We start from the raw sequence: 27969 nt of genomic DNA on the forward strand, positions 1-27969 counted from the left end.
GGTTCTTGATATTATAGTATCACAAGGAGGGGCCTGTGTATGATTAATCATTGTTCTTGTTCCAATGTTAATCTGTAAATAGACACTGTAATCAGCCTTCATGAAATTCAACCCTTTACAGAAGAAACACAATTTCCTGACCCAAAAGATCCTCGGTGGAATCTCTCCCTTTAGTTTATTTGGTTACAGAATAATGGATTATTCAACATCAAAGGCAAATGGGCTCTTTTCTTTTCAAGTTTAATGTTTATTTTTCTCCTACGGATCAATTGTTGCCCTATGTTGTGAGACAATGACACCTAGTGGTCTTTTCTTTTTAGACAATTCTAATTCTGATCCTGAGGATTTGATAAACCTTGATTTGGCTCATAAATAAGTGATTAATGGGGGAATGGACTGGCTCCTCCCCTCTTAATCAAGACTGGAGAATTGATGAACTAAAATGAAGATCACTTACAAAATAAAATTGCTTCAGTAGGGAATCAAAAGAACCAATCAGAGTCTTAGCTTATGAACAATGATTCCATCTAATGCTGCCTCTTGTATTTGTTTTGTCCTCTTTTTCTGTTATTCATCTCTGGGCAGCAAGATTATATGTCATCTGTTGTTTCATGCATTCAGGTGGTTGAAATTAATCAATATCTTTTTATTTATATATAGAAGTACTGGTTCTTGATCCCCCCCTCCCAAATTGGAAAACCTCTGATTAGAAATTATATTACCTAATTTTGTATACTGGTTAATGTTATTATAATCAATTAATCTTATTTGTTTTTTATGTCTAAAAATTTCCTTCACTCTGTATTCAGGATCTTTGAACTTAATGTGCGAAACCACTAACCCATTCATTCTGACTGCCTAAGCAGTAAATTTCTTTTGCTCAGATTGTTTCCTCAGTTACAATTAATTATCCACCACACTTTCAAAGTTTTATTTACAAACTCCTCAGTTAAAAATTCGCCTCTCTGTAAGTAAAATCAATAAACTTTGTTAACTATAAGCTATTACTGATACTCTTACCAGTATCAATAAAAATCCCATGGTCATTTGTGAGAAATAAAATCTATGGAACACAGTATTTGGACTCAGATTTTTTTTTTATCTGAAAAACACTTGTACCCTGGAGCACCTACTTGAAAAGATTATGAGGCTCAAATGAGACCATGTGTTGCAAACATTGGTTATTAAAAACCTAGGAAAACTTGTATGAACTGATGCAGAAGGAGGTGAACAGAACCAGAATAATCTGATTATTAGTAAATTAATTATAATCATTAATTTATAAAATGAATAAACATACAAAGAGAAACAACTTTGAAAAGCTTAAGAACTTTGCTCAACCTCAGTGACTACCCAAGATTCCAGAGGACCAATGATGAACCAACTGTCATCGACGTGATGGATGCAAGGTGCAGACTTAGGCATTTTTTGCACGAGGCGGATACCAGAATTTGTTTTGCTGAAGTACAAATATATATATCTAGTACAAGTGCTGGCTGGCTTGCTTTCTTGGCGGAGGAAGGGGAAGGACTAGATTTCTATTAATTGGGGGTGGGGAATGTCAGTATGATTATCATCCCCACCATATGCCTACTATATGGAAAGGGGGAAATGCTTCTAGGCTGGATAGAGTCCAAGAGTTTCGGAACAGCGGATCTGGATAATCCCCTTCCTCTCTCTCTCAACCTCCCCTCTTTCTCCTCTCCCCCCACTCCCCGCAAATGCACGCAGTACGCCCCGCCCCCTCCTTGCGGCTCCCGCGGAGCAGCCGGGCCGCCAGAGGGCGCCACGCCCTCGCAGTGCGGGAGGCTGCCGGTCTGGCGGCTCCGCGGCTGGGGAGAGAGAGACTGGGCAGAGGCTGGGCCGGGCCCGGAACTGCGGAGGCGGCGGCGTGTCATGGACCGGTTCGTGTGGACAAACGGCCTCTTGGAAATCAATGAAACGCTGGTGATCCAGCAGCGTGGGGTCCGCATCTACGATGGCGAGGAGAAGGTGCGCGGCTGCCATGGGGCGAGCGGGCGGCGGGGTTCCGCTCGGCTGGAAGAGGCCAGGCCGGGGAGCAGGCGGGGAGCGGTCCGGAGCTTTGCCTGTGGCTTGTTCCGGGGGCGCTTCGTTGCAAAGCCCGTGTAGCTGCCTCTGGGGGGTTCTCAAGAAGCCGTGGTCCTCCCGAGCGCAGGAACTGGGGGGAGGGGCCGCTCGGTCCCAGATGTCTGGTTATTCTGCTACCGTCGCCCCCTACGTGCCCCTGGATCCTCAGGCGGCCCAGCCTGGTTCCGTGTCCTCCCTGAATACTGGCTCTGGCCCTTCCGGCTTCCAACCGTGCCCCCGCCCCGACCTTCCCCCTGAGCGGCCGGGGACAGCTGTCTCTTCCCTCTCCCTCCCACCCCCCACCTTTTCCCTTTCTTTTTTCTTTCTTTCCTGCCTCTAAATCTCTCATTTCTCTTTCCTTTTCTTCCTTCTTTGTTCCTTTCCTCTCTCCCTTACTCCTCTTTCTTACTTTTCTTCTTCCCCTTTTTCCTTTTCTCCCCCCTCAATGCTTTTTTCCCTTCATTTTCTCTCCCTCTCTTTCCTCCGTTCCCCTGTTTGTTCCCCTTTAACTTTTTTCCTTCCTCCTCCACTGTTTTCCTCCTTTCTTTCTCTCCGTCTTTAATTCTTTTCCTCTCTTTCTTTCCCTTCCTTTCTCTTCCTTCCATTTCTGCCTCTTCCCCACTGTCCAGTCCCCCCTACTCAAACTGTAGAGATGACTAAAATAAAAAAATGGAGATGGGGCAAAAGTGCCAAAAATATGGTCAGTCATCTCCTTGAGGGTAACACACTTGAATCTCTGGCTGCTGGTCCTAATTAATTAAACATGTGTTAACTTACCTTAATATTTGTGATGCTTGTTCCTCATCAGACAAAGCCAATTTCATATCTCTCTCCTTCCTCCCTCTGCTAGAACAAGTGATATAATTCAACTTTTTAAGTGCCTTTTATACCTAAGTTACAAAGATTTTTTTTTTTTTTTAACTAATTCCTACTACCAAGAAGTTCATAATCTAATGGAGGAAGTAAGACAAGAAATTCAGCATATACAAAAATATCGTAAGAGTATAATGTTTAGTGATTCTTTTAAGGAAAGTGAAGTAAAATAGTTACTGTAAAGGAAATGGCTTAAAGAGCTCTTTTTTTCTTAGCTATTTTCATTGCCTCCTGCCCCATCTCACCCCCATACCTAGAATATACCCCGAGAGACAAGTTTTGTATTAAAGCAGACGATTTTTAACTGTTTTCAGCCTCCATTGATTGTTAGTGCTTCTTTATCCTCCCAAAATAATACTAATGCACTGGTAGTCATGTTTTAAAAATATTAGAAATAATTCTGACAGCATTCTTTCATATACAGTAATTATATAGTAAGCTTATCCCCCATCTTTTTTTGTTCTTATAAATGAACAAGGGGGTCATTATGTAGTCACTTAACCCAGTGAATATTGAAAATTTGAAGTTTATAATATACTCAATGGGTTGTAACTTATCTCTGGGATTATACTTTTTTTAATTTAAAATTTTATTTTTTAATATTTTGTTTTTTTTCAATTACATGTAAAGATAAATTTAAACATTTATTTACTTACTTGTTTATTTATTTTGCTGAGACAATTGGGGGTTAAATGACTTGCCCAGAGTCACACAGCTAGGAAGTGTTAAGTGTCTGAGGTCAAATTTGAACTCAGGTCCTCCTAACTTCAGGGCTGGTGCTCTCTCCACTGCGCCCCCTAGCGTCTCCATTTAAAATTTTTGAGGTCCAGATTTCTCCCTCACATCTCACCTCTGCAAGACAGTAAGGTATTTGATATAGGTTTTATTTGTGCAATCATATAAAACATTTCCATGTTAGTCATATTATGAAAGGAGAAATTAGACTAGAAGGAGGAAAAATATGAAAAAAAATAAAGTGAAAATAGTATGTCTTGATGTGCATTGGACTCCATCAGTTCTTTTTCTGGGTTTTCCTCATTCTCTGGAATTGTCTTGGATCATTATATTACTGAGAATGGCCAAGTCATTCATAGTTAATCATTATATAATATTGCTATTATTGTGTCTGATATTTTTCTGGTTCTCATTTCCCATTGCATTAAATCATGTGTCTTTCCAAGTTTTTCTGAAATCTACCTGCTTATCATTTCTTATAGCATAATAGTATTCTATTACACTCATATATCACAACTTATTCAGCTATTTCCCAATTGATGGGCATAATTTCTTCAATTTCTAATTCTTTGGCACTATAAGAAGAGTTGCTATAAATATTTTTGTATAAGTAGATCCTTCTCTCCCCCCCCCCCCTTTTTTTTTTTTTTTTTAATCTTTTTGGGATACAGTTCTAGTAGTGGTATTGCTGAATCAAAGTATCACAGTTTAATTGTCCTTGGTGCCCAGTTATAAATTGCTCTTCAGAATGATTTGTATCAGGTCACGACTCCACCAACAATGCAGTAGTGCTAGGACTTTATTTTTTCAAAACAGAAAAGATTATTGAAAATTTATTATTAATCATAAAAATCTACTTAGCTCAATGGAAAAAAAGGATGGTTCACATATAGAGTGCTTTAAAATGTATACATCCCATTTTCTTATTAGTCTTCTTATACTTCAGTTTTTAATCCAGTGACAATGGCCTGACTGATTCACTAACAGAACACTCCAGTTCTATTCTAGGCATTTTCTGTGGTTGTCCCATCTTTTCTTCATTCCTTCCCTGGTTTCCTTTAGGTCTCAACTAAATCCCTTCTTCTATAGGAAGCCTTTTACAACTGCTCTTAATTCCTGGGCCTTCCTTCTGTTAATTATTTCCTATTTATCCTCTATGTACGTTGTTTTTATATGTTTGCTTATTGTCTCCTCCATTAGATTATGAGCTCCTTGAAGACAGGTCTTGTCCTTTGCCTTTTTGTATCCCTGGTGCTTAGCAGTGTCTGATCCATGGAAAGGACTTAATAAATGTTTATTGACTGACAGGTATAGATATATTATCTCCATGAAAAAAAATTAAATGACTTCTCTGTAGTCTTATGGGTAGTCGATATCAGAGATGAAATTTAAACCTAGGTTTCTCATTTGAAATCTAATGTTCTTTCCACCACACCAATAAATACAGTTTCTGTAAGGGAAGGGAAAGGAAAAGCATTTTATGTATAAGATGCTTTTCAAATATTGTCTCATTTGATTCTCACAGAAACCCTGTAAAGTAGATGCTATTATTATTTCCACTTTACAATTAAGGAAACTGAGGCAAACTGGTTCAGTCTCTTGCTGAGGTTCATATAGATATTGTGTATGGGCTAGATTTGAAATTGGGTCTTCAAGATTTTAGGCCCAGTGCGTTCTCTACTATATTTCATGTTCAGTAGAAAATGACCATTTAAATAGTTTTGCTTAATCTTTTTAGTTACATTTTTCTTACGTCATCATGATCTCATAGACACAGAATAAAGAATAAATGAGTTCAAATCCTGTCTTTAACATTAGTTGGCTATTCAAATTCTCATCTCTGTGTTTCAGACAAGATTATAGACAATTTACACTTTATATTGATGGAGGGAGTTTCATTTTAGTGAAATCCTTATAATAAATTTTAACATATTCCTATGGCATTAAAAAAAATCTGAACATGAATTGTAGAGAAACAGATGCCTAATTAATTATAAATCCTCAAAATTATCCTGACATAAAGCTGGGGAAAGCATTTGCACATTAAGATAAAAGGACTCTGGACCAAGTGCGATTCAGAATTTTTGGAGGAAAACAATCTAAAATACAGGATAAATAGGAAATAATTTAGAGAGAAGGCACAGTTATTAAGAGGACTTGGATGTGGTTTCCTGTAGAAGATGAGATTTTAGTTGGGACTTGAAAGAAGTAGGGAAAGCAGTAGGTGGATATGAAATGTGGCAGATAGCCAGAGAAAATGCCTGGAGCCAAGAGATGGAGTGTCTTGTTTATGGTCCAACCTGGAGGAAATGGATAAATTACTGTTGGCAGTGTCTGGTTAGCTGGAAAAAAGTTTACTTCCACTATTTTCATTTGTCAGAGTCCTTCCACCCCTGGGGAGTTAGTTACTCCTTTTATTGATGATCTCTAAATGACCTTTCCTCAATCCTCACCTTTCTTGAGCTCTCTGCAAACTTGGACTTTGTTGATTACCACCTCCTCCTTCATATTCCCTGCTGTCTAGATTTTCAGGACACTATTCTCCTCTGTCTAGTCCCCTTCTTAACTGTCTGGCCGCCACTCAGACGCCTTTGCTGATTCTTTGTTCATATGACTCCCCCTAATTGCGGGTGTTCCTCAAGTTGTCCCAGGCCCTCATATTTTTTCCCTCCCTATTTCACTTTGACATCCCATCAGATCCCATGGATCAGTTGTCATCTCTATGCACATAGTTTCCAGAACTGTCTGGCCCTAGCCTCTTTCTTGATTTACCAACTGTCTTTTGGACATCACAAAATGATGTTTCATGAACTTCTCAACGTCAGCATGTCCAAAACAGTTCATTATCTCCACCTCTCACACCTAGTCCTTTCTTCTTCCAAAATTCCTTACAGCTTTTGGGATACTAGCATCCTTTCAGTCACTTAGTCCTGCAACTTTAGGGTCATTCTGGGCTCCTTGTTCTTGGTCAAGTTCTCATATTCAATCTGTTGCCGAATTTTGAATTTCCTTTCTCCATGACATCTCATGTCTGTGTCCTCTTCACTTACACAGCCATCACATTATTATGATTATCCTCTCCCGAACTCCTGCAATCACCTTCTAATCAGTCACTGTGCCTCATGTCACTTCCTTGTACAATCCATCTTCCACATAACTGCCAAAGTGTTTTCCTAAATTGGACATAGGCCCCTGTTAAAGCGACTTTTTATTTCTTCTCATGTCAATTATAAAGTCCTATCTTTGGCATGTAAAACTCTTCATCACGTGATCCAGTATTAGATTTTACTCCCATCCCTGTCCAATGGCCTATTTGCTGTTCTTTTCACAGGATGTCCATCTATACCTTCAAACTGTGCAATACTCTGACTTAGCATGCTTTCCTTCTGGTCCTCTCCTTCATAGCTTTCCTGGCTTCATTAAAGACTCCATAGGAGGCCTTTCCTGGTTCGGCCTTCTGTTAGTCCACCTACTCTTTAAACACTTGGTCTATACAGATTACTGCTTTAGAACGTGAATTCCTTGAGAAGAGGGGCTATTTCTTTCTCTCCTTGGTTGCTTAGCACAGTGCTGGCAAATAGTAAGTATTTAATAAATTGATAGCTGATTGACTTTCTCAGGAAATATCAATGATGCACAGTGACAGAGACAGATCTCTTAAACTTTACACCAAACTCACTATTGGGATATTTCCATCTGGTTTTCTTAGTGTCGCCTTATCCTTAGCTTATGCTTGCACATTACTACTTTCTGAATTCCAGGCCTATATTGCCAATAAGCATGTGTTACATCATTTCTCTGGAACTGACAGTGTCAGCTATCTGCCACCTCAAATTCAATGTGTCTAAAATCAAACTCATTTCAACCCAAACTCCTCCCAGCTTCCGTACTTTTGATTGCCTTAATATCATGTTAGTCCTTAGGTTCAAAACCCAGGAGATTTGTGTTTGTCATTTCTTCCTAACCCCCCACATCTAATCATTTGCCAAGCTTACTGCTTCTTCCACAATATTTCTTGACATATTCCCTTCATTACATTTACTGGTCTGAATCCTCTTTCCTGAACTTTTGAAGGAGCTTCCTAATTATTCTTGTCTCCAGTCTCTTACCGCTACAATCCATCCCTCACACAGCTTAAGCTTTGCAAAGAACTTTACATATTAACTCATTTGATCAAATGCCAAATTAATATTCTTTTAAAAATATATATATATTTTTAAATTAGTATTCTTTTTTTAAAATTAGTATTCTTAATACACATGTGACCTTGTTTTAAAAAAGAACATTCTTAATGGCTCTCTATCACTTCTATCATAGAATACAAAATCCTTAGTCTGGCTTTTAAAGCTTTCACCTACTTTTCCAGCCTTATATATCAGATTGTTTCCCATGGATTCCCTTCCCTCTTCCCCTCAAAGTATCTCTCCCTTTTTCTCCCTTTCCTTCTCTCTCCCCTTCTTTCCTCTCTCCCCTTGGCAATGTACTCCTTCCCCTCTAATCATACTGGAATGCTGGCTATTTTTTCTCCCTGACTTTCCATCTTCCTAATTGCACAAGGGCCTCCCTTCTACCTCCTCCTGTTTGAGGAATATATCTCATAGAGTTAGCTTATGTAACTGCCTCATAGACTCTTGACTTTTGTTCCAAACATTGTTTAGATTCAGGTGTCACCCCTACAAGATCTCTCTTGATAACTCCTATTCCCCTCTCCCTACACTGTTACTAATTCTCTCTCTTTCTTAAAATTATTTACTATGTACTTATGTGTACATGTATCTAGTCAGTCCATACACATTTATGAAGCACTTACTACAAGTCAGGTAGGCTCCCTGCTATTTTATCTTGACACCATAGAATACAAAGTTCTTGAGGAAACAGTTGTTTCCTTTTTATCTCTGCCTCTTCAGTTCATAGCCCCATGTGTAGATATAATTAGTACTTAATAAATGTGCATTGAACTGAATTATAACTTTTTTCCAAAGCCTATTCCTTCTCACTTCACCATTTCCCTCAGTGGCACTATTAGCTACCTAGTTTTGCATGTTTTAATTTTTTCTCTTTTCTTTAACTCTTCCTTTTGACTCACTTCTTACCACTTTAAAAGTTTTGTTAGTCCTTCCTCTCTAATATTTCTCACATCTCTCTCCTCCTAAACTCCCACAGTCTCCACCTCAGTTCATACTCTCATTGTCACGATTCTGGATTATTTTAGTCTCCTACTGGACTATTACTGTTGTAGTACTTTTGCAATACTACTTATTTTGTTCTCTCATTTCCAATTTGTCCTTCACAATACTGTCAGATTAATCTTCCTTATGTATATATCAGTCTGTTCATTGCTTTCTTCAAAAATCTGCCATAGCTTTTTCTTGTCTATTGAAAAATGTTTGTAGTTATTTAACTAACACTCCAAAGTATCTGCAGATTGCTTTCTAATCTTATCTCATTCTTTTCTTCTTCATGTATTTGTTATGATCCAGTCAAACCAGACTACTCAGCATAACTACTCTGTCTTCTCCATACATAACCAATATTTTCCTGCCCCCTATGCTAAACCTATTCTTTTTTATTTTTAATGCTTTTTTCTCCTTCCCCAGTTATCTTACATGTTATTATTAACAGCATGTAAGCATGTTATTTTAATTATTTTTTGTTTCTTTTAAAAGCTTGTTTTTATTTTTTAAAGTTTTTTTTAAATATCATAATCCTTCCCAATAAGAGATTCCCCAGTAGTTGTCTTTCTTTACTTAAAGCAAAATTGTCTGATTCAAGAACAGTTATCAAAAGGAGAGTATGGTTGTCTGTTTATAAGTATGTTTAGGCATTTTTGTCTTTTTTCTTATCTTTTGAATGGTTAATGGTGTTTCCTATGCAAAATTTGTGATAAACTATTTCTAAAGTATTTACTATATAGTAATTAATAAAGCATTATATTAATTCACTTTAATGTAGAAATGGATGGCCATGGTTAAAAGTCTATTTCTATTGAATACCTGTGGTAAATTTTAGAAAGAACCAATGGACAGACATAGAGAAAACTCTTGAATTAACTAGATGACAGTTCCAGTTGAGTATTTGAGAATGCTATTGAGTAATTAAGTAAAAGAATTTTGACAATTTTGAATACTATCTATATTATGTTATGCTTCTTTCTAGATAAAATTTGATGCTGGAGTCCTTCTCCTCAGTACACACCGACTAATCTGGAGAGATCAGAAAAATCATGTAAGTTTAAATTTTTTGCATATGTTCTTATGTGACTCATCTACTTGAAACTCCCCCTCTTCCCTACCATCTCCCCTAACTCCCCAGTACCCCAGTGGTTAAAGTTTGTAGAGAGATAATAATATTTATTCATCTTTAGCCTATAGAGATCATATCTCATAAGACATTCTTGAGGGAATCGGATTAGAGAAAGGCTGACACAAAATTTTGTTGCTTACTCTTACTTCCTTTCATTCAATTCAGAAGAGTATGAACTAGTTGAATCTGTTGTAGAAAATAGGAAATATAGTGGAAGCTCTTCAATTCTCTACACTGGTCCTAACTATTGGAAATGCATTGTCCCTTAGGACATGAGGCATAGCGTTTCCATAAGTGTGGTAGGAAAATGGTTTTCTCCCTAGTAGTAATGACACAAAACAAGACTGCCCATCTCCTCTCATTCCCACAGATAATGAAAATGAGATGGATAATATCAGGCCTTTCTTCTAATAGTCTTGAAGGATTATCATTTGTATTCCTTCTTCCTGCTGTAGGGCACCTGTTCTCTGCATCAGAATATCACTTGAATTTGAGATCTAGTTTGGGGATTGGTACAGAGTAGGAGCTGAATCAGTACCTCTTAATTGATTGATTGGCACTTAATTAGTTGGATGACAGAGACAAGCTGCTTACCTTCTCTGGCCCTCTGTTCCTCCATGTGTAAAATGGGAATAATAATGCTTTAGACCTATCTAATATAATAATCATAATGAAAATATTTGTAAATCTTTTATATAAATTTGAGTTAACTTAGTAAGATAAAAAAATTTCCCCATTTTTAAAGAATTTTATTAACAGGGTGATTCTGGGTGAGTTTTGTTTATGTAATTTATACCTTAATTCTGAATAGCTTAAAACACTTCAAGGATATTAGGTCCAGTCCATCTAATATTATAAGCTATTTCTTGAGAATATTATAAAGAATGTGATCTTGTATAGCTCTCTAATAGTTTATAATGCTCTGGAACAGAGACAGGTTATGGACTTTAAAAAATTCTTATATTTTTAAAAATTGCCTTTGGATTTTTTTTTTTTGGCTGAAATTGGTTTATCAATACCAATTAGCCTCAACCAACTAACCTATTCTGTGAACATTGGGAAGCAGGGATCAGTTATTCAAGGTCAGGATGGTGAGGGAACTTGAAACAAAGTCACTTGAGAATCATTTAAAAGAACCCATTATATTTACCCTGAAGAAGAGAAGACTTTAGGTGGAATTTGAAGAAGTGGGTCAAATAGGTCAAAGTTAAGAGAGACAGATTTCGGTTCTCTTGAGAAGAAAAAAAATTCCTAATGATTAGAGTTGTTGTGAAGTTTAAAAGATTTCCTTAGAAAATAGGGAGCTCTCTACCAGGTTTTATTGTATGCCAGACATGGATTATATGAGGCACTGGGTAGACAAATCCAAAAAAATGAAACCTACTGACAAGAAGCTTGCAATCTATAGGCAGACAGCAGTGACATAAATGAGTATTAAAAAATAAACAAATAAGTACAAGTTGTCAGTCCAAGGGAGTTTGAGAGGGAGGTTACTGGTGCTTGGGAAGATCAGGAAAAGCTTCATGTAGAAGAGCATGTTTTGGGGATCTCCTGAAGAAAAGGGTTCTGTGAGGCAGTGCTGATGAGGGAGCCCATTCCAGGGTCAGGGAGTAGCGAAGGCCAGAGAGAGGCAGTGAGGGGCAGGGACAGAGAGGAAGGCTGGGGTGGCTGAGTGGCAGTGAAGAGGCAGTCCTGAGGGCAACTAGGAAGACAGGGGAGCCAGGCTGGGGAGAGAACTAAACAGAGGAGCTGTTGTTTTATCCTAGAGGCAGCGGGAAGGCTCCAGAGCAAGAGGCGCAGGGGGATCATGGGTCACATCTTTGTCAGGGTGGGTAGGAGGGTAGACTAGAGGGAAGAGAGGCTTGAGGCTGGGAGGCTGCTTACTGCAGTAATCCAAGGGAGCGGTGGTTATGGAAAACTTGGGGGGAGAAATGTAGGGAAGGCAGAATCGGCAGTCGATAGGTCCGGGAAAGGGAAGTGTGGAGCTGGGGTTAGCACCATGGATGTGAACCTGAGAGGCTGGGAGGGTGGTGGCGCCACAGACAGATTTAAGAGAAAAAGAAGGAGTCTAATTTTGGACAAGTTGGGGCATAGGTTGGGCCATGTGTACTACTAGGCAGTTAAGGTGTGACTGGCAAAGGCCATATAGGACCACGGATACCCCAAGAAGGACAAGAGGTGGGCAGCAATGTCAAAGGAGCCCATAGGTCAAATTACACTAGGACCAAGGAAAATCCATCCACTTTGGCAGCTCCTTACAACTCTTGAGCTTCCCTGATAAAACCATTTGACTCTTTTTCAAAAGTGCGTTATTCAGGTTATGGATTATTCCTCTCTTCTGATGTCTGCATTTTCTTACTTGGGGGGAAGTAGAAGAGAAGAAGTTAATTGTTTAGTAATTTAAAATTTTTGTTTATTTTTATTTCTTTTCAAGGCATGGTGGGAAATTTTTTAATTTAAATTAATTTAATTTAATTTTTAATAAATGCTTATCCTTGTTCTATTATTGGCCTATCTTATATTTTGACCTTGCATGTCCTTGATTCAAAATCTTTTTATGCCACCCTAGGTCTTTAACTTTGTTGTTTGTTTTTTGTTTGTCATTTTAACTTCTAAAAGTTTGTTTTCAAGATTACATCCAGGTAGCATCAAAGTATTGTCAGTAAGAAGGACATAAGCAGTAGTGAAAAGTAAGGACAGTAGTTTTAAAATCAAGAATTTATGAATCATTGATTTCTCCTTGTTCTGAATGAACTTCTCTAACTCATTTCTACCCCTCACCTTGTTTTTAATTTGTTTTAATTTAATTGTTACTACTTTGTTTTGTTACCTAATTGCATTGTGGTCCTTGTCACAGTAGCAGAACTAATAGAGAACCCAGATTCCTTCACCAAAATAATTTTTTCTATCCTCAGATTTTCTTGCTTCTTTTCTATTGTCTTTATTTCTCTATTTATACCATTTTTGTGTTGAGGGCTTAGGTTCTGGTCAGCCCCCCTTTTTTTTTTTCCCAAATAAATCAGATAAAATTAATCTTGAATCTGAAGTCTAAGGAATTGCTGTTAACTTCCCCTGTCATCACTTCATGGATTGTGGCAAATTTCTGCTTTGTCTTTGTGTTAATCTCTCCCTCCCCCCCACAGGGCCCTTTTACATTCCCAAGGTGGCCCAGAGTAGTTGCTACATAAATGCTTATTGGATCATGAGTACTGAATGTTGTAAAGCAAAGCACCCAAATTAATCTCATATTCTTTTATTTTCTATTAATTATGTCATAGGATTGTTGCATTGCTATCCCTCTTTCCCAAATTGTATTCATTGAAGAACAAGCAGCTGGTATTGGAAAAAGGTAAGATTTTATATGATCCTATTTGTTAAATATGTTTTTATTTTTATTTATTTTTTTTAACTTAATGAAAAGTCTTTAATCAACTTGCAAGGAGGGAAGGCCAATGAAATGAAAGGAAATGATATACAAAAAATATATTGAGATTGATTAAGGAGACTCAATCTTACTCTGAGGCATGTAGAAAATAGTGAGTTGGTATATGAATGTAATAGAAAACCAGTCTATAATAAAATATGACCAACAGACAGACCCCAAAAAATCCTCAATAGACCTCTTTGAACTGATGCTGAGCAAAGTGAGTAGAACCAGGAAAACACTGCACACAGCCTCAGCACCATTATGAAGACCAACTATGAATGACTCAGCTCTTCTTAGCAATGCTGTGAACCAAGTACAAAGAATTCACAAGAGAAAATGCCATCCATATCCAGATAAAGAATTGATAGACTCTGAATGCAGATCGAAGGATATTTTTTTCACTTTATTCTTTCTTGTGTTTTTTTTTTTTTCTTTTTGATCCCCTTCTTCACAACTGTGACTAAGATGGAAATATATTTTATGTGATAGCACATGTATGTATCAAACTGCCTATCATCTTTGGAAGAGGAGAGGGAAAAAAATTTGGAACTCAGAATCTTGTAAAAAGGAATGCTACAAATTCTCTTGACATATAGCTGGAAAAAAAATAAAATACCACTTGAGAACAAATTTGTGAGCCAGTAAACAATAGGAATATGTTTTTATTAAGTTCTCTCCTTGGTGGATAATTTCCTTTTATGATATCATGAATTGCAACCAGTTGGCCCAGTGAATAGGCTGCTGGATTTGGAACAGGAAAAACTAGAGTGTGAATCCAGTTTTATACTCCTCTATATCCCTCATCTGTAAAATGGAGATTACATAAAAATGAAAATTAAAATGGAGAAGACTTTTGCCTTCCAGGTATAGTAAAGATCAAATAAGATATGATAATGCACTTTGAGGATGTTAAAGCACTGTATAAATGCTAGCCATTTATTATTATTTTATTATCATGGCATTTTGATTCTACATAAATTAGCTGACATTGGTCAGGGAGAGTCCTGCATACATTAGTTTTCTGTACTTACCTTATTGACATGAAATAATATCTTAAAGTTTTTGTATTACAGCCTATGTAAGTATATAAGGAAAGATGAAATACCTAAATATTTTCTCCTTATAGGTAATTATAATGTTTACTTCTCAATCTTTTTCTTAGGCTTATTATAAGCGAAATCACTGGCTCAAATAACTTCAGATGACCAAATATGCCCCAAACCAATAAGTTTAGATTCTCTTTTTGAAAGCATGAAATTGAGGGACATCCTGACTCCTCAATTCTTCAGTCTGCTCATTTCCCGTGATCAACTATCCAATCCACCTAGCTAAATAAAGAGCTGGTCATCATGCATAGTATTCATTCCACTTAACATCTTCATGAACTTTGAAATGTCTTTATCAGATCATAATTTTTTATCATCTATTTTTCTCTCTGCCTTGTAACCCTGAAATTGGTTCTTTGTGGTCAACATGACCTTTCTTCTCTTCATTCCTATTCCCATTCTGCTGAATGAAGATGGAGAAAGTTATGAAACTGTATTGACCAAATCCAGGACCAATTTGTGTGATGCAGGCTAGCCCTCTCTGCACCAAGCTGCTGTTTATGTCAACCCAGTGGGATAACTGTCTGCTCACCACAGCTTCTCTAGACCCTCCTTATACCTCCTCTAGCTCTCACTCCTCCTCCTCCCCTCTCCTTGCCTGTGTGTTTTAAACTTTCTCTTCTGCTTTGCTCCTCATCTCAGATATCTACACCCTCTCTAGTGGCTCTCTAGTTTCTTGAATGAACCCAAGGGAGAGCATCCCAGCCTGCCTTCTTCAGCCCATCCTTCTCATCTGCAGGCTCCGTCTCCCCCCCAGCCAAAAACTCTCACTTCCTTTAAGCGTGCTCACCAGCTGTCCTCCTGGCTCTCTTCCCTTTCATGCTTACATTCCTTTTAAAAGCCCTTATTATTGGCCTTTCCTTTTTGTGTCTGCAAGTTCAGCTTTCACTTGACACTTCTCTCTGTGGTCACCCCCCAGCTCTTAGATGTCACATCAAGCAGCCTCTCTCAGGGCTTTTCCTCCTGGAAAAGCAGCCTGGGATGCTGCCAGCCTTCCTCTCTTCTCCCAGTTCTTGGCATGCTGCTTTCTTGGGCTTCCCCTTCTGACTGTCTGAACATTACTCAGGCTCTCTTGTTGCATCTTTTTCCAGGTATATCCCCTTACCCATGGTGGTGGGGGGAGAGGAGGGGAAATCTCTCCAGCTCTGTCCAGAGTCTTTTTCTTTTCTCCTCTTCTGTTTCACTTGATGACCAAATGTCTTCTGTCGATTCCATTATCATCTCTTTGCAGGTGATTATCAGATCTACTCACCTAACCATAAGCTCCCTCCTGACTTCCAGGCTTGCCCACTCATGGCCTGTCAGACGACTTGACATGCACCCCAACACTCCAGGTTCCCCACCTTAGTATCATCTCAAACGTCTGCCTCCCCCCTCTCACAGCCTCCTCTGAGTGCAGACTCTCACTATGTCATGCCTGGACTCTTGCCATCCCCCTTATTCGCTTCCGTTCCTGTACTGTCTCCTTACTCTAAACTATCCTCTCCTCAGTTTCTTCAGTGATCTTCAAAAAAAGGGGGTTCCTAAGACCAGATCATTCCTCTCTATGCCTCACCCACCAAACTTTTCCCTGTTCCCTCTAGGATCCATTGTGAAGTCTTCTTCGACTCTTCACAGCTTCCCCCGTGATCTCTGAGGTGTGGAGCATTAGGCAATAAGGGCTCCCTATGGTGTCTTAGGGCAGGATATTTGGGATCTTGGAGCCCCTGGTCCCTGGGATTTATTGGTTTGAGTACTGCAGCCCTGCTTTGGTCCCTGGGTACCCACAGTCTCTTCTTAGGGCTTTCTTAAAGGAATCATGTTCCTGCTTTCAAATATGGAGTCATGCAGGCTCTGTCTCTTTCCATCTGTGGTAATGTGGGAGGCTTCCTTGCCCTGACATTGGCTTTGTTCACAGCTTACTTTTCAGTTACCTTTCTGAGTAGTTCTGAGGTGTAATAACTCACTGGTTATAGTTTAGTTTCTGTGTTAAAAAAAAAAAAAATCCCCTGAGGCATTTGGGGTTAAGTGACATCTCCAGGGTCACACAGCTAGGAAGTGTTAAGTATCTGAGGTCAGATTTGAATTCAGGTCCTCCTGACTTCAGGGCTGGTGCCCTATTCAGAGCACTACCACCTCGCTGCCCCTCTCTGTAAATTTCTTGATCATTCTTTCCATCTTGTGTGACTGTGGGAGTAGGTTTGGGCCATTTGGCCCCTAATGTCAAATGGCAGCCATCTTGGTAAGAGTCTTGCATTGTATAACAGTTCTATACATTGGATCTTTAGCCTTTTATTATTCTTTCTTATCACTTCTCAATTAAATAATAAAAATTATATATTGTATAACCTATGCCAAATTGTTTGCTTTGTTAATGAGGGGTGTAGGTAAGGGAGGAAGAGAATTTGGAACCCAAAATTTGGAAAAAAGGAAATTAAAATTGTTTTTACATTTAAATTGAGAAAACGAATTAGTTTAAAAAGTGAGGATAAAAAAAATTCTGTGTGAAGAGAAAATTTTACGTTGCCTTTGTTGACAATACTAAGATGTTTGATACTACAAGTAGGCTTGGTGTAATGCTTACTCAATAAATTCAGTTGTCTGGTGTTATGCAGTTAGTTTTATAGGTGTTTGTGTAGATGGGATCTGATCCAGTAGAGAAGCAGTTACACAGTTGGGCCCATTTTAGTCCATTACTTTTTCAAGCAAGGATTATAATTAATATATCAAAAGATCTTTGATTTTTTTCATCGGGTATTATCATGGTCCCTCTATGCCTTAGGAGATGATTTCATGGATTTCCCTGGCTCAAAAAATTCATTACCTTTTGGTAATATGGTTCTTGCTTTATTAGGTTGGGAGGTAGCACAGACATAAAGTCTTTTGAGAGGCTTACACTTGACATTTTCTTAGCTTGCCTGTAGGAAGGACTTGCCAGAGCTTGTTCTATGTTGGTCTAACCTTTGAGAGGCCCAGGTTCTTTCCATGTCTCAGTGGAACATTCCTGGAGTAGGACTTTTTGAAGGATAAAGGAATTATGAGGGCTGTAACTTAGAAGTATGGGTCACTCTCCTGATCATTATGAACCTTTTTTTTGATGGTTTTGTTTTTTAAATAACAAATAGCAATAAGGTTTGCAGAGTTGTTTTTGCTTTGAAGTATCTTTCTACATCATGCTGTTTATGTAGTATTGTTTTCCCATAAATGACAATGTAAAATATTAGTTTTGGATGTAATTTAATAAAATGTCAGCTAGCTGCTTTTATACAGATAAGTTAATGTCCTATTAATGAAACTAGTTTGTTTCCATTTAGCTAAGGTAGTATGCTTTGGCTGAAGTTAAAGGTGATTTTGTACCTCTAGGGAAAGTGTTACTGGAAAACTCTGAATAAAACACCACCTAAAAGTATAGCAACTTTACTTTGAATTTGTTTTCTAAAAATGTCATATTTAATCTGTAGATCATAGCCTATTTCTTGGACTCTTGATTTTTATTCTATATGTTTTGATGTGAATGGCATTTGTATCTGTTCATTGACACTGTTTATAGATGAGTTTATAGATCTATATATATTTAATCTAAAATTCAATTTATAGATCACTTTTTCACCTGGGATTTCTTTGTATTAAATTTTCGCAAGAGGTGATCTGAAATACTCTCAATATTGGTCAAAATAGAATTGGAAGTATTAAAGGCATTAGCATATTTAATGAATATTCTTTCTTTAGTGCCAAAATAGTGATTCATCTTCACCCAGCTTCTTCCAACAAAGACCCTGGCCCTTTTCAAAGCAGCAAGAGCTCCTATATCAAACTTTCTTTCAAAGAACATGGCCAGATTGAGGTAAGGTTATGTAGATGTTGGTTTGATTAGAGGTATACATGTCATTATCTTTGGTGTAAGTCCTTGTTACATACAAGAATTTAGCACTGTTATAGTGTGCCGTTCTTCTTTCATGATTATTTTAAAGATTTTTATTATTATTTTTATATTAATAATAATTATTCATTTCTCTCTATTGTAATTTGCAGAGAACTAATTGTGGCAAAGAGCAGATAATAATAATAGCCAATGAATGCTTTTATGTCATTTTAAAGTTTAGATGCTTTGCTTGTGGCACATTATTCTTTACAAATTGCAGTACCACCATGAATCTCATTCTCCTCCAGTCTATTCTCCATTTATCTATTAAAGTGATATTCCTAAACCACAGGTCTGACCATGTTACCTCTCCTGCCCAATAAAGTCCAGTGACCCCCTGTTACCTTCAGGACCAAATATAAAATCCTCTTTTTGGTGTTTATAACCTGCTCCCTGTCTTCCAACCATTTCATTCTGATTACCCCTTACACATACATCCACAGGAAACTAGATAGTTCAGTGCATAGAGTGCCATACTTGGAGTCAGGTTCCAATTTGAATTTTGAGTTCAAATCTGGCCTCAGACACTTACCAGCAGGGTGATCCTGGACAAGCTGCTTAACCCTGTTTACCTTAGTTTCCTTGCCTGTGAAATGAGCTAGAGAAGTAAATGGCAAACCACTCTGGTACCTTTGGCAAGAAAACCCCAAATGGGGACAGGAGAAGTCAAATATGATTGAACCACATACACACTCCTCATTTTGATCCAGTGGCATTGACCTCCTTGCCTTAAACAAGACACTTTATCTCCTGATTTCCTTCTCATATCTGCTCCTCCTTTCCCTGGATTCCTTCAAGTCCTAGCTACCTTCTTCAAGAAGCCTTTCCTGATCCTTTTTAATTTAGGTGCCTTCCCTCTGTTGGTTGATTCTGATTTATTATATATGGAGTTTGTACATAGTTATTTACATATTGTTTTCCCCCATTAGATTGTAACTGCTTTGAGGACAGGAAATGTCTTTTGCCTTTCTTTGTACTTCTGCTTCACAACACAGTGCCTGGCACCCAATAGGTGATTAAGGGAGTTGCGAGACTTGAGCACGTAGGTGCAAGTGTCAGTTCTCTCCAATGTGGGACTTACCCAGCAATACAACCATGAAATGTGGATCATACTCTAGCCTGAGCGTGTTCAGAGAATCATCTCTTGGTGGTGTCTTACCCCATCGTCCCTTTACCAGGCTGAGAGCTCAATGTGAATGGTAGTTCAGTTCTAGACAGAAGCACATGTCCTTTGTTGCCACAAGAACCCTGACAAAATAGAATTAATCAGCATAAGGTCATGGTGAGAGCGGAATGCCCAAGGAGGACTGGAAGTTGGTAATTTTTTCCAATTATGCCTTTGGTTTATATGCTAAGTAGTTGAGTTGAAGAAACATGGGGAAGGAAAGAGAGTGGAAAAGACTAAAACTAGAAAACTTTTATAATGCCTTGGTGAGAAGACTGTGACAATAAGTAGATATAGACACACACACTTTGGCAGATAACTAAACATGTGTTGTCTGCATGCACTCTTGCCTAGAGCTTATTTGCTGACTGATTCTCAAAAGCATGGTCCACAACTTCTGGAGAAGCAGTTATTTTTCAAAGACTTTACCAAAACACACTTCTACAAAGGCTTTCTTGATTAACCCTAACCCAGACATCTTGATTTGACTTAGTTTCTATACCATTAATGTGTACTTGTTGGTATGTTGCTTTAAAAACATTAACAACTCATTTTTCTTTTGTTTGATTTCTCTGGCTATCTTTTTTATGTCCTTCCCTCTCCCTGCCTCCTTTTGTTATCTCTCTAGGACACCTAGTTTACCTTGGATATTAAGTAATATTGAATGACTGAAGTCATTAGTGTACCTGAAAATCACCATCTTTTTGGTTCCTGATTTTTGCCTTTACGATTTTAACTAGATACATTATTTTAAAGTTCCCTTTTTGAAAAATGGTTATACATTATTTCTGATGTTATTTTAGCAGTCTCTAAGTATTCACTTTGATACAAATTGCATGATGGGCAAATGAGATGTTATTTTAAAGCAGTTTATAATTTAGGACATTTTTGTTGAGAGTAGTATAAGCAACTAGTTTGTCTTTCTGCTGGTGCCCTCAGAAAAGAATCATTTATGAGGACACCAGTCAGAATGACTGAAGTTAGTATCTAGCTATTGTATCAGAGTGAAGAGATTTCAAGTAATGACATAGAAGGGCTCTACAGATTGGTGATCTCAACTTTACATATTTACACAGTTTTATAGGCGTTTATCAGAAGAAATGACTCATAGAAGATGGGAGAATATGCCAGTGTCTCAACTAATGCAGAGAAAAAGTGGACAAGAGGTATTTTTTAAAAAACCATTGACATTTTCTACTTTTATGCTTTTCTATATAATCATAAAAGGAATAATACATATTATAAACAGAACTTAACAGGAGCAAAGACATTTTGATTACCAGTTTACTCTGACACAGTATAATTTCTTTTCTTCTAAATGATTCATGATAAAAAGTACAGGTATATATATTGCTAATGGAAATAGACAACTTAATTTTAAAAATATTTTTTATTGATGCACAGAAAGAAATTATTTCAGAAAAAATTCTATATGGAAGGGAACTTTTCTAACTAGTCTAAATTAATCACATTGATTATATAGAGATGTCGACATATTTGAAAATTACTTGTGTAATTACTGCAATGACAAAAGACAGAGCTGATGATTTGAGGCCAGGGAAGACTTCATTAAAAATCTTGTATATGCCATACTGTCAGGTCAGATAATAATAATAATAGTAACAATAATTACTGATATGTCTGTGAAGTTTTGGCTTTACTGTGTGTAAAACACTTTATATATGTTATTTCTTTTGATCTTCTTAATAATCTTGTGAGATAGACATTACAGGTATTTTATGAATGGGAAAACTGGCACAAAGGAGGTAGGTGACTTGTTCATGGTGACACAGTCAATTTTGGAGATGAATTTTGAAATCTTCCTGATTTCTACTCTAGTATACTTATAATATCACACTCAGCAAAGAGTCACAAGTAGTAAAAACATGGAAATTTTGATAATTACCTAAAAAAATAGGGGTTAATATATACTTTTATTTATGCTTAGTTATTTTCTGCTATTTAGTCATCTGATAAGGGAATGTTTTGAAAGGAAGTTGGATGAAAGGAGTACACTGTTGACAGGCTAATTCATGGTTTTATTTTGGTTCTTTGTAGACCCTTTTCCTCTACTGAAAACAGTGTAGTGGGTGAAAAAGTTCTGAAGTTTCCTTCCTGAATCATCTGTGTTTTTGTTTTTCAGCCAGGAAGAATAAGAGCCGTAGGAATTGTAGGGATTGAAAGGAAACTAGAAGAAAAGAGAAAAGAAACTGACAAAAACATTTCTGAGGTAATTATTGCTATGCTTCCAGATCACTTTTTCCTTTGAGCCTGTCTGCATTTATTGTTTTTAGATATAATTGTGACTCATTTTATCCTATAAACTGCCATGTATGTAGGTGCATAAAGTCACCCCTGTTTTTAATACATCTTTATTGTAGGGGTGGGTATGATTTAGTCAAATACTTTTTTCAGAAAGAAGTGAAGGAAAGACAGAGCAACTCCTTTTGAAGTTTCAGCTTAATTGGTTAAAGCTGTGCTTTTGAGTAAAAGGTCCCAAATATTAATTCTTTTTTCAGGTCAGTTGACTTAATTTAGAGGAAAAATTCTATTTCATGAGTACTAACCCTGACATCATTTTTCACAAGTTTGGGTTGTTGGTAATTGAGGAATTGGTAATTCAAATAAGAGATGTTTGAATAGAGAGTGATCATATGGAAGAAAACATAGAAACAAAAATTTAAAAGGAATCTTATCTAATAAAACAAAACTTGGAATTAAATTGTATAGTAGTTGATATAGGTAAGATTACGTGTAGTTTTCTATGATATATCTACTTTGATTCCCATATGATTCAGTTAAAAGAAATTTTTCTAAACACATTAATTCCATTTTCAGCTGATACTTCTAAAAGTATACATCATTAAAATGTCAGTCTAAAGTAATGAAAAGTCACAAAAAATTGTTTAGCATATGCCCCATAATTCTTAAACTTTGATGGTGGTTAGTGGTTACTTCACATATAGCAAAATTTCGTTGTTCAATTTGTGGGTAAGTCTAAGGAAAGAGATTATTGGTACTTTGTTTTATACATACTCTGTATTTTAATGACTGACATACTAGTAACATCCATAATTATCTTGGTTTTTGGTAACTTTGTTGTGTTGTGTTGTTCTGTTGTTGGAAATCTAGTATTTTTTTGTTATACTAAGATTTGATCTGTATGCTTCATTTTATCTATAAAAAAATTTTAAACTTTTGACTATTTTGAAGCCTACCACTTAATCATCACTTTTGTGCATTGTGTAATGGTTTTTCCATAGCACATCTGCTCCTCCTTCTATGTGACTATTGCCTTGTTGTTCCATAAATCCTCTGCCAGGGAATTTGCCAAAACTAGAATTCTTCTTATCCTTTTATTGTCTTGGAGTACTCCTATATTGTTGAGTTCATCTCTTTCTTATTATTCTTTTTGGCATATGGCATGCTCACCTGCTCTACTTTAGTTATGAATATGCTCAATAGCAATAATAGTACAAGTAATAATAGCATTTTTATAGTGCTTTAAGATTTGCAAAGCACTTGATCCATGTTAACTTTAATCACTACAATAATCTTGTAGGGTGAGTGCTACTTCCCCATTTTATATGAGCGGACTGAAACATGGTGCAATTTAAATGCTTTTCTTAGGGACACATGACTAATAAACATCTGAGGCTAGATTTGAAATTAGGTCTCCCTGACTCCAAGGCCATGCTCAATCTGTCCAAGTTGCCATCTGACTGCCTACTTTTTTTTAATATCATATATGAATGAAAATGACAGCACATGCTGTCTTACTTTGTTTTAAAAGAATCTGCCAGCTAGAAAAAAATTATTCTACTTGTAGATAACATTGCTACTTGGTTTCTGCACCTGGACTCTCCAGGATCTTTTTAAAGTTTTTCATGGTGCTCTTGAAGGAAATTTCTAATAGTGAGTAAAATGTAGAAGATAACAATTTTATTTTATTCATGCTGATTCCACTGATTAACTTTTTGTGCCTTAAGTTAGGGAAGTCAGTTCATTATAAAATGTAATTATTGAGCAAGTCTTATGTTATGAAACTTGGTGGGAAAGCAGAAGGTGAATAAAACAAAATTCCTGCTTAGTAAGACTTATATACATTACACACACACACACACACACACACACACACACACACGATGCAAAATAGATTGTGAAAGGATAATATGAGAGTATATGAGAAGGAAGAATTTTAATTGAAGGAGGACCAAGGAGGGTTAATTGGCATTTGAATTGGTCCTTGAAAATGGGTAGGATTATAGCTGGTAGAAAAGTAGGAGAAGGCATTCCAGGCACAGAGAAACTCTGTAGCTCTGATACAAATTTAATAATGATAATGATAGTAATAGTACTTTATTTGTATAAAATAAACAATTAATAGAATGCTTTTTAAAATGTGTTCTCATTTGATCCTCACAATAATTTTTATTTATTTATTATTAATTATTTATAATTGAAGAAATTGAGGGTTTCTTTAGCCAAAGAAATCAGGGATGTAAAAGGATAAATGACTTGGCCAGAGACACACAGCTAATGTGTTAAATCTGAGTCTTTTAGTATTTATTTCCATACTCAATGCTACCTTGCTAGTTAACATGACACCATGGTCATTGAATCTAGTCACTATAAACTCCAGAGAAATGATGCCCTGTTTGAGCAGAAGGTATTTGAATATCAGAGGATCTGTTGTTTCTCAGGTTTTACTTCTTTTCCAAGAAGATCTCTTGCATATACCTTCAAAGGGCAGTTCTCTGAGATAATGATGATGTTAGGGGACTTTTCCATGGTGCCACAGATAACACAAGGCCAGAGTTTGAACACAGGTTTGCTGAATCCGTAATACCAGGTTTGCTGAATCTACTATGCCAGGGATTCCTTCATACACCTCACTTTTTATAGCTGTGTTCACTTAACACCCAGTTCACAACTTCAGGGGAAATTTGGAATTGATGTGGTAAAAGGAAAATGAAAAGGGTTATGGGCTAGAAGGTCTGATCCTGACTGAATAGCTTGCAGGCAAGGACCTTTTGTACTTGCAATTCATATTCCTTGATAATTCTGATTGTGATGCTGGGCAAGTTACTTAATCTTTCCTTTCAAGGGTCAAAAACTACATTTAAGAATAGTTATAGACCCACATCAATAAGAGGCAATTTCTTCACTGGAACTGCCCATAATCTATGAAATCATAAGTGCAGACCTAATTTCTCCTCGTTCCCTTCCCCCCCCCCCAAAAAAAAAAACCCAACCCTTTAAAAAACTGGAAAATCAAATTATAATAGATGATTAGCATGGTTAAGTGGATAAGTTGCTTTTGCTTAAATGTGGGATAAAGTTCCCTCACTCATTTTATAGGAAAGATGACTTTTAAATATTAAAGGAATGAGGGATGCAAGAAACCGTTTCATTTAGATTTTCAGAATTACTTTAAATAATTTAGTTATTTACTAAAATAGCTTCTAGTAATTTTTAATCTATTTTTAATTTATAATGGCTAAGAAAAAGAACACTGTATGCTGTGTCAAAGGACCTCAGGTCAAGTTCCAGCTCTGCCACTTGCTGTCTGTGTGACCTTGGACAGGCCATTTCATTTTGGGGGACCTTATTTTCTTTAGCTCTAAAATGAGGGGATTAAACTAGGTTACCTCTAAGATTCTTCCAACTTTAAATGTTTATAAATTAGAAGTCACTTACATTCATATGTTTGTGTTCCTTGTGGATTTACTAGCATTTAGATATAACAGATGATATTTTTCCAAGTGAAGATGTATTTTATTAATAAAGTAATTTGATATTGTTAGTACTTTGTATTTCCAGAATTTTTGTGTGTGAAATCTCCATATATGTGTTGTATGTTCAAAGAAAACGCACGATTTTTAGTTTGCCCCAGGCAGACCTTCAGTGTTAATGACTTAATTTCAGAGTTGGTGCCCAGAGTTTCCCACAAAAGGTTTCCTGCATCTGCTGTTTGTTGCTGATAAGAATCCAGTGTTTTAGCCTTTGTTTATCTGAGGAAATTCCTGTTAGGTGTGTGCATATTCCCCTTTGTTTCCAGGCCTGCCCTTGGTGGGCAGAAGAATTTTACAGAACACACTATTCATTAGCAAAATCCTTTTGCAGATGGATGATATTCTCCTGGTATAGAAATGATCATAAACTTACTGCTATTTAGTTATTTTAAAAAATACTCAGAATAGTTCTTTTTAAATTTGGAATAGTTGGTAAAGTGAGAAATAATATTTGTGTGGACTACACATTCATTGAAGGATCATAGAAAGATTCTCTGCTTTATATTAGAATTAGATTAAATGATTCTGAAAGTTTTTTCTGACTTTTAAAATACTAAAATTCACCAAAACTTATGTGCTTTTTTATACTCAGTGTAAATTTTCAATATTTTTTGTACTTTGAGGAATCTACAGTCTCAGTGCTCTGAAGACTTCTTCCAGTAATGCATTTTGCAACTTAGCCATTCCTTCTCAGTGTGGGTGACTTTTGCCCACGTCTTCCTACAGAGTCTCTATGGTGGAATCCATCCAAAATACCTGACTTTTTCTGGCTTGTTTGACAGCTAAAGCCCTTCATAAAACCTCCTTTCCAGGCTTCTTACACCCTATTCCCCTCTAACTACTGTGACTTAGTGACTGGCCCTTCTGCTGAGCCTCCTACATGATACTCCTCCCGGGTTGGTGCCTCTTCACTAAATGTTCCCTAGGCCCGGTCCTCTCCTTGCTTATCTCACCCTCTTACTTCTCTGGCTTCTTCAAGTCTTGATTAAAGTCCTACCTTCAGCGAAAAGCTTTTCCTGCTCCTTCTATTGTCTTCCTTCTGAGATCCTCTCCAGGTTACATGTTGTTTATATTTCTGTTATATCTGTGCATGTCTTATTTGTGCATGATTGTTGGCATCTTGTTCTCCTTGTAGTGCCTGTGAGCTCCTTAAAACAGAGACTGTTTTGCCTTTTTCTGTGTTGCCAGCACTCCTTTGTGGTACCTGGCGCTTAACAGTGCTAGATGCTTATTAATAAATGCTTGTACGCTAGACTTTTTCTGACTTGGGATGTGAGTTGTCCACTTAGCCTTTGTTCTTGATGCATGTTATTTCTTTTCATATTTCTCTCTGGTAACATCCTTTAAACCATTTATTTTTGGCAACAGGTTGTTGCCTAATCATACTTGCTTGTCTTTTCACTCCCCTTTGTTAGAGTGACCTACAGCTTTAGTATTTTAATATTTTCATGATTTGACACACAGCATCACTAAAAGAATGTTGATTTTTTTAAAAAGATAGGTCTTTGTTTCAATTCTTTCTAATCTCTTCCTGTTTAATTCTATGCCCAGTTTGTTGTCCATTTGCAATAAGATCTAAGATATAAGATATATACCCTCTTGCATCCAGCTGCATGCCATAGCTTGGATAAAACATTCTTCCTCTTTTTGTTCTTGCATAGATTGTTAGCCTAAATTCTTCTGAGTGATTATGGGTCTTTTTAGGAGAGTCTATATAGTGTTTTGGGGGTTGCTTTTTTAGTCAACAGGAATGTCATCTGCAAATAGAGGCTTCTGAAAGACCTTACTATGTTTTTATTTGGACTTTGCACTGAGATTCTCCATCAACAGTGATATATATCTTTAGTTTATAGACCTTGTTTTATGCCTCATTTGCTGTTAGTAATTATAGAATTACTGACTAAAGACTTATCTTTCAAGAACTGTTAAATGATTTTGAAAATTAAATGGGGTATATACCCTTTTGGTAGAGAGCCTTTAAGAAAGAGAAGTAGCATTTTGGTAAATCAAATGGTGGGATTTTTTAGCGCCGACAAAAATCGAGTATGGACACATCTGTTATTCTTTACCCCTTCAGTCAGTTGCATTTCTTCTCTAAAACAACAACAACAACAACAACAACAAAACCCTCCTTGGTTCTATTCCTATTTTAATCAGTGAGGCCTTCAATGCAAGGATGGATTATCTTCACACATTTCATAGGAGAGAAGGCATAGTAGGTGGAGGTCAGTGCTATTTTCTTAATTGCTTTATTTTCATTGTCAGTGAGAACTTTGATTTTTCCAAATGCTTGGTACTCATTTTCTCCTTCAGAGATCCTGAGAATCAGTCCTTCTTTGCCCTCCTGATTAGTCACCTCCAGAGAGGTGCTGTGGGATGGTGGGAAGGGTGCTGGCCCTGGAGATCTCCCTTTTACCTCTGGGATCGTGGGCAGGCTATTCAAACTCTGGTGTGTTGGGGTCCCCAAGGCCCTTTTTAGTCATAGGCTCCCAGTTCTTTAATAACAGCCTCACAGATTCCCTTTGCCTAGATGAGGTCTGGTCCAGTGCTCATCCCATCTTTGTTTTTTCTTCAGG

The 27969-nt window shown here is 37.1% G+C and overlaps 1 protein-coding gene across 1 annotated transcript in view; it reads left to right on the forward strand.

The window, feature by feature from the left end:
• The first annotated feature begins 1741 nt into the window (after positions 1-1741).
• Positions 1742-27969, forward strand: part of VPS36 (vacuolar protein sorting 36 homolog) — a 41608-nt gene continuing 15380 nt past the window's right edge. Inside the window, exons 1-6 of the mRNA XM_051987388.1 lie at positions 1742-1992; positions 9853-9921; positions 13278-13348; positions 18241-18355; positions 20675-20764; positions 21742-21828. Of these exons, the coding sequence (XP_051843348.1) occupies positions 1897-1992; positions 9853-9921; positions 13278-13348; positions 18241-18355; positions 20675-20764; positions 21742-21828 (528 nt within the window). The 5' untranslated portion in view covers positions 1742-1896. The remainder of the gene's footprint in view (positions 1993-9852; positions 9922-13277; positions 13349-18240; positions 18356-20674; positions 20765-21741; positions 21829-27969) is intronic.

This window comes from Antechinus flavipes, chromosome 3 (genome assembly GCF_016432865.1).
Source record: "Antechinus flavipes isolate AdamAnt ecotype Samford, QLD, Australia chromosome 3, AdamAnt_v2, whole genome shotgun sequence".
NCBI classification, from domain to species: Eukaryota; Metazoa; Chordata; class Mammalia; order Dasyuromorphia; family Dasyuridae; genus Antechinus; species Antechinus flavipes.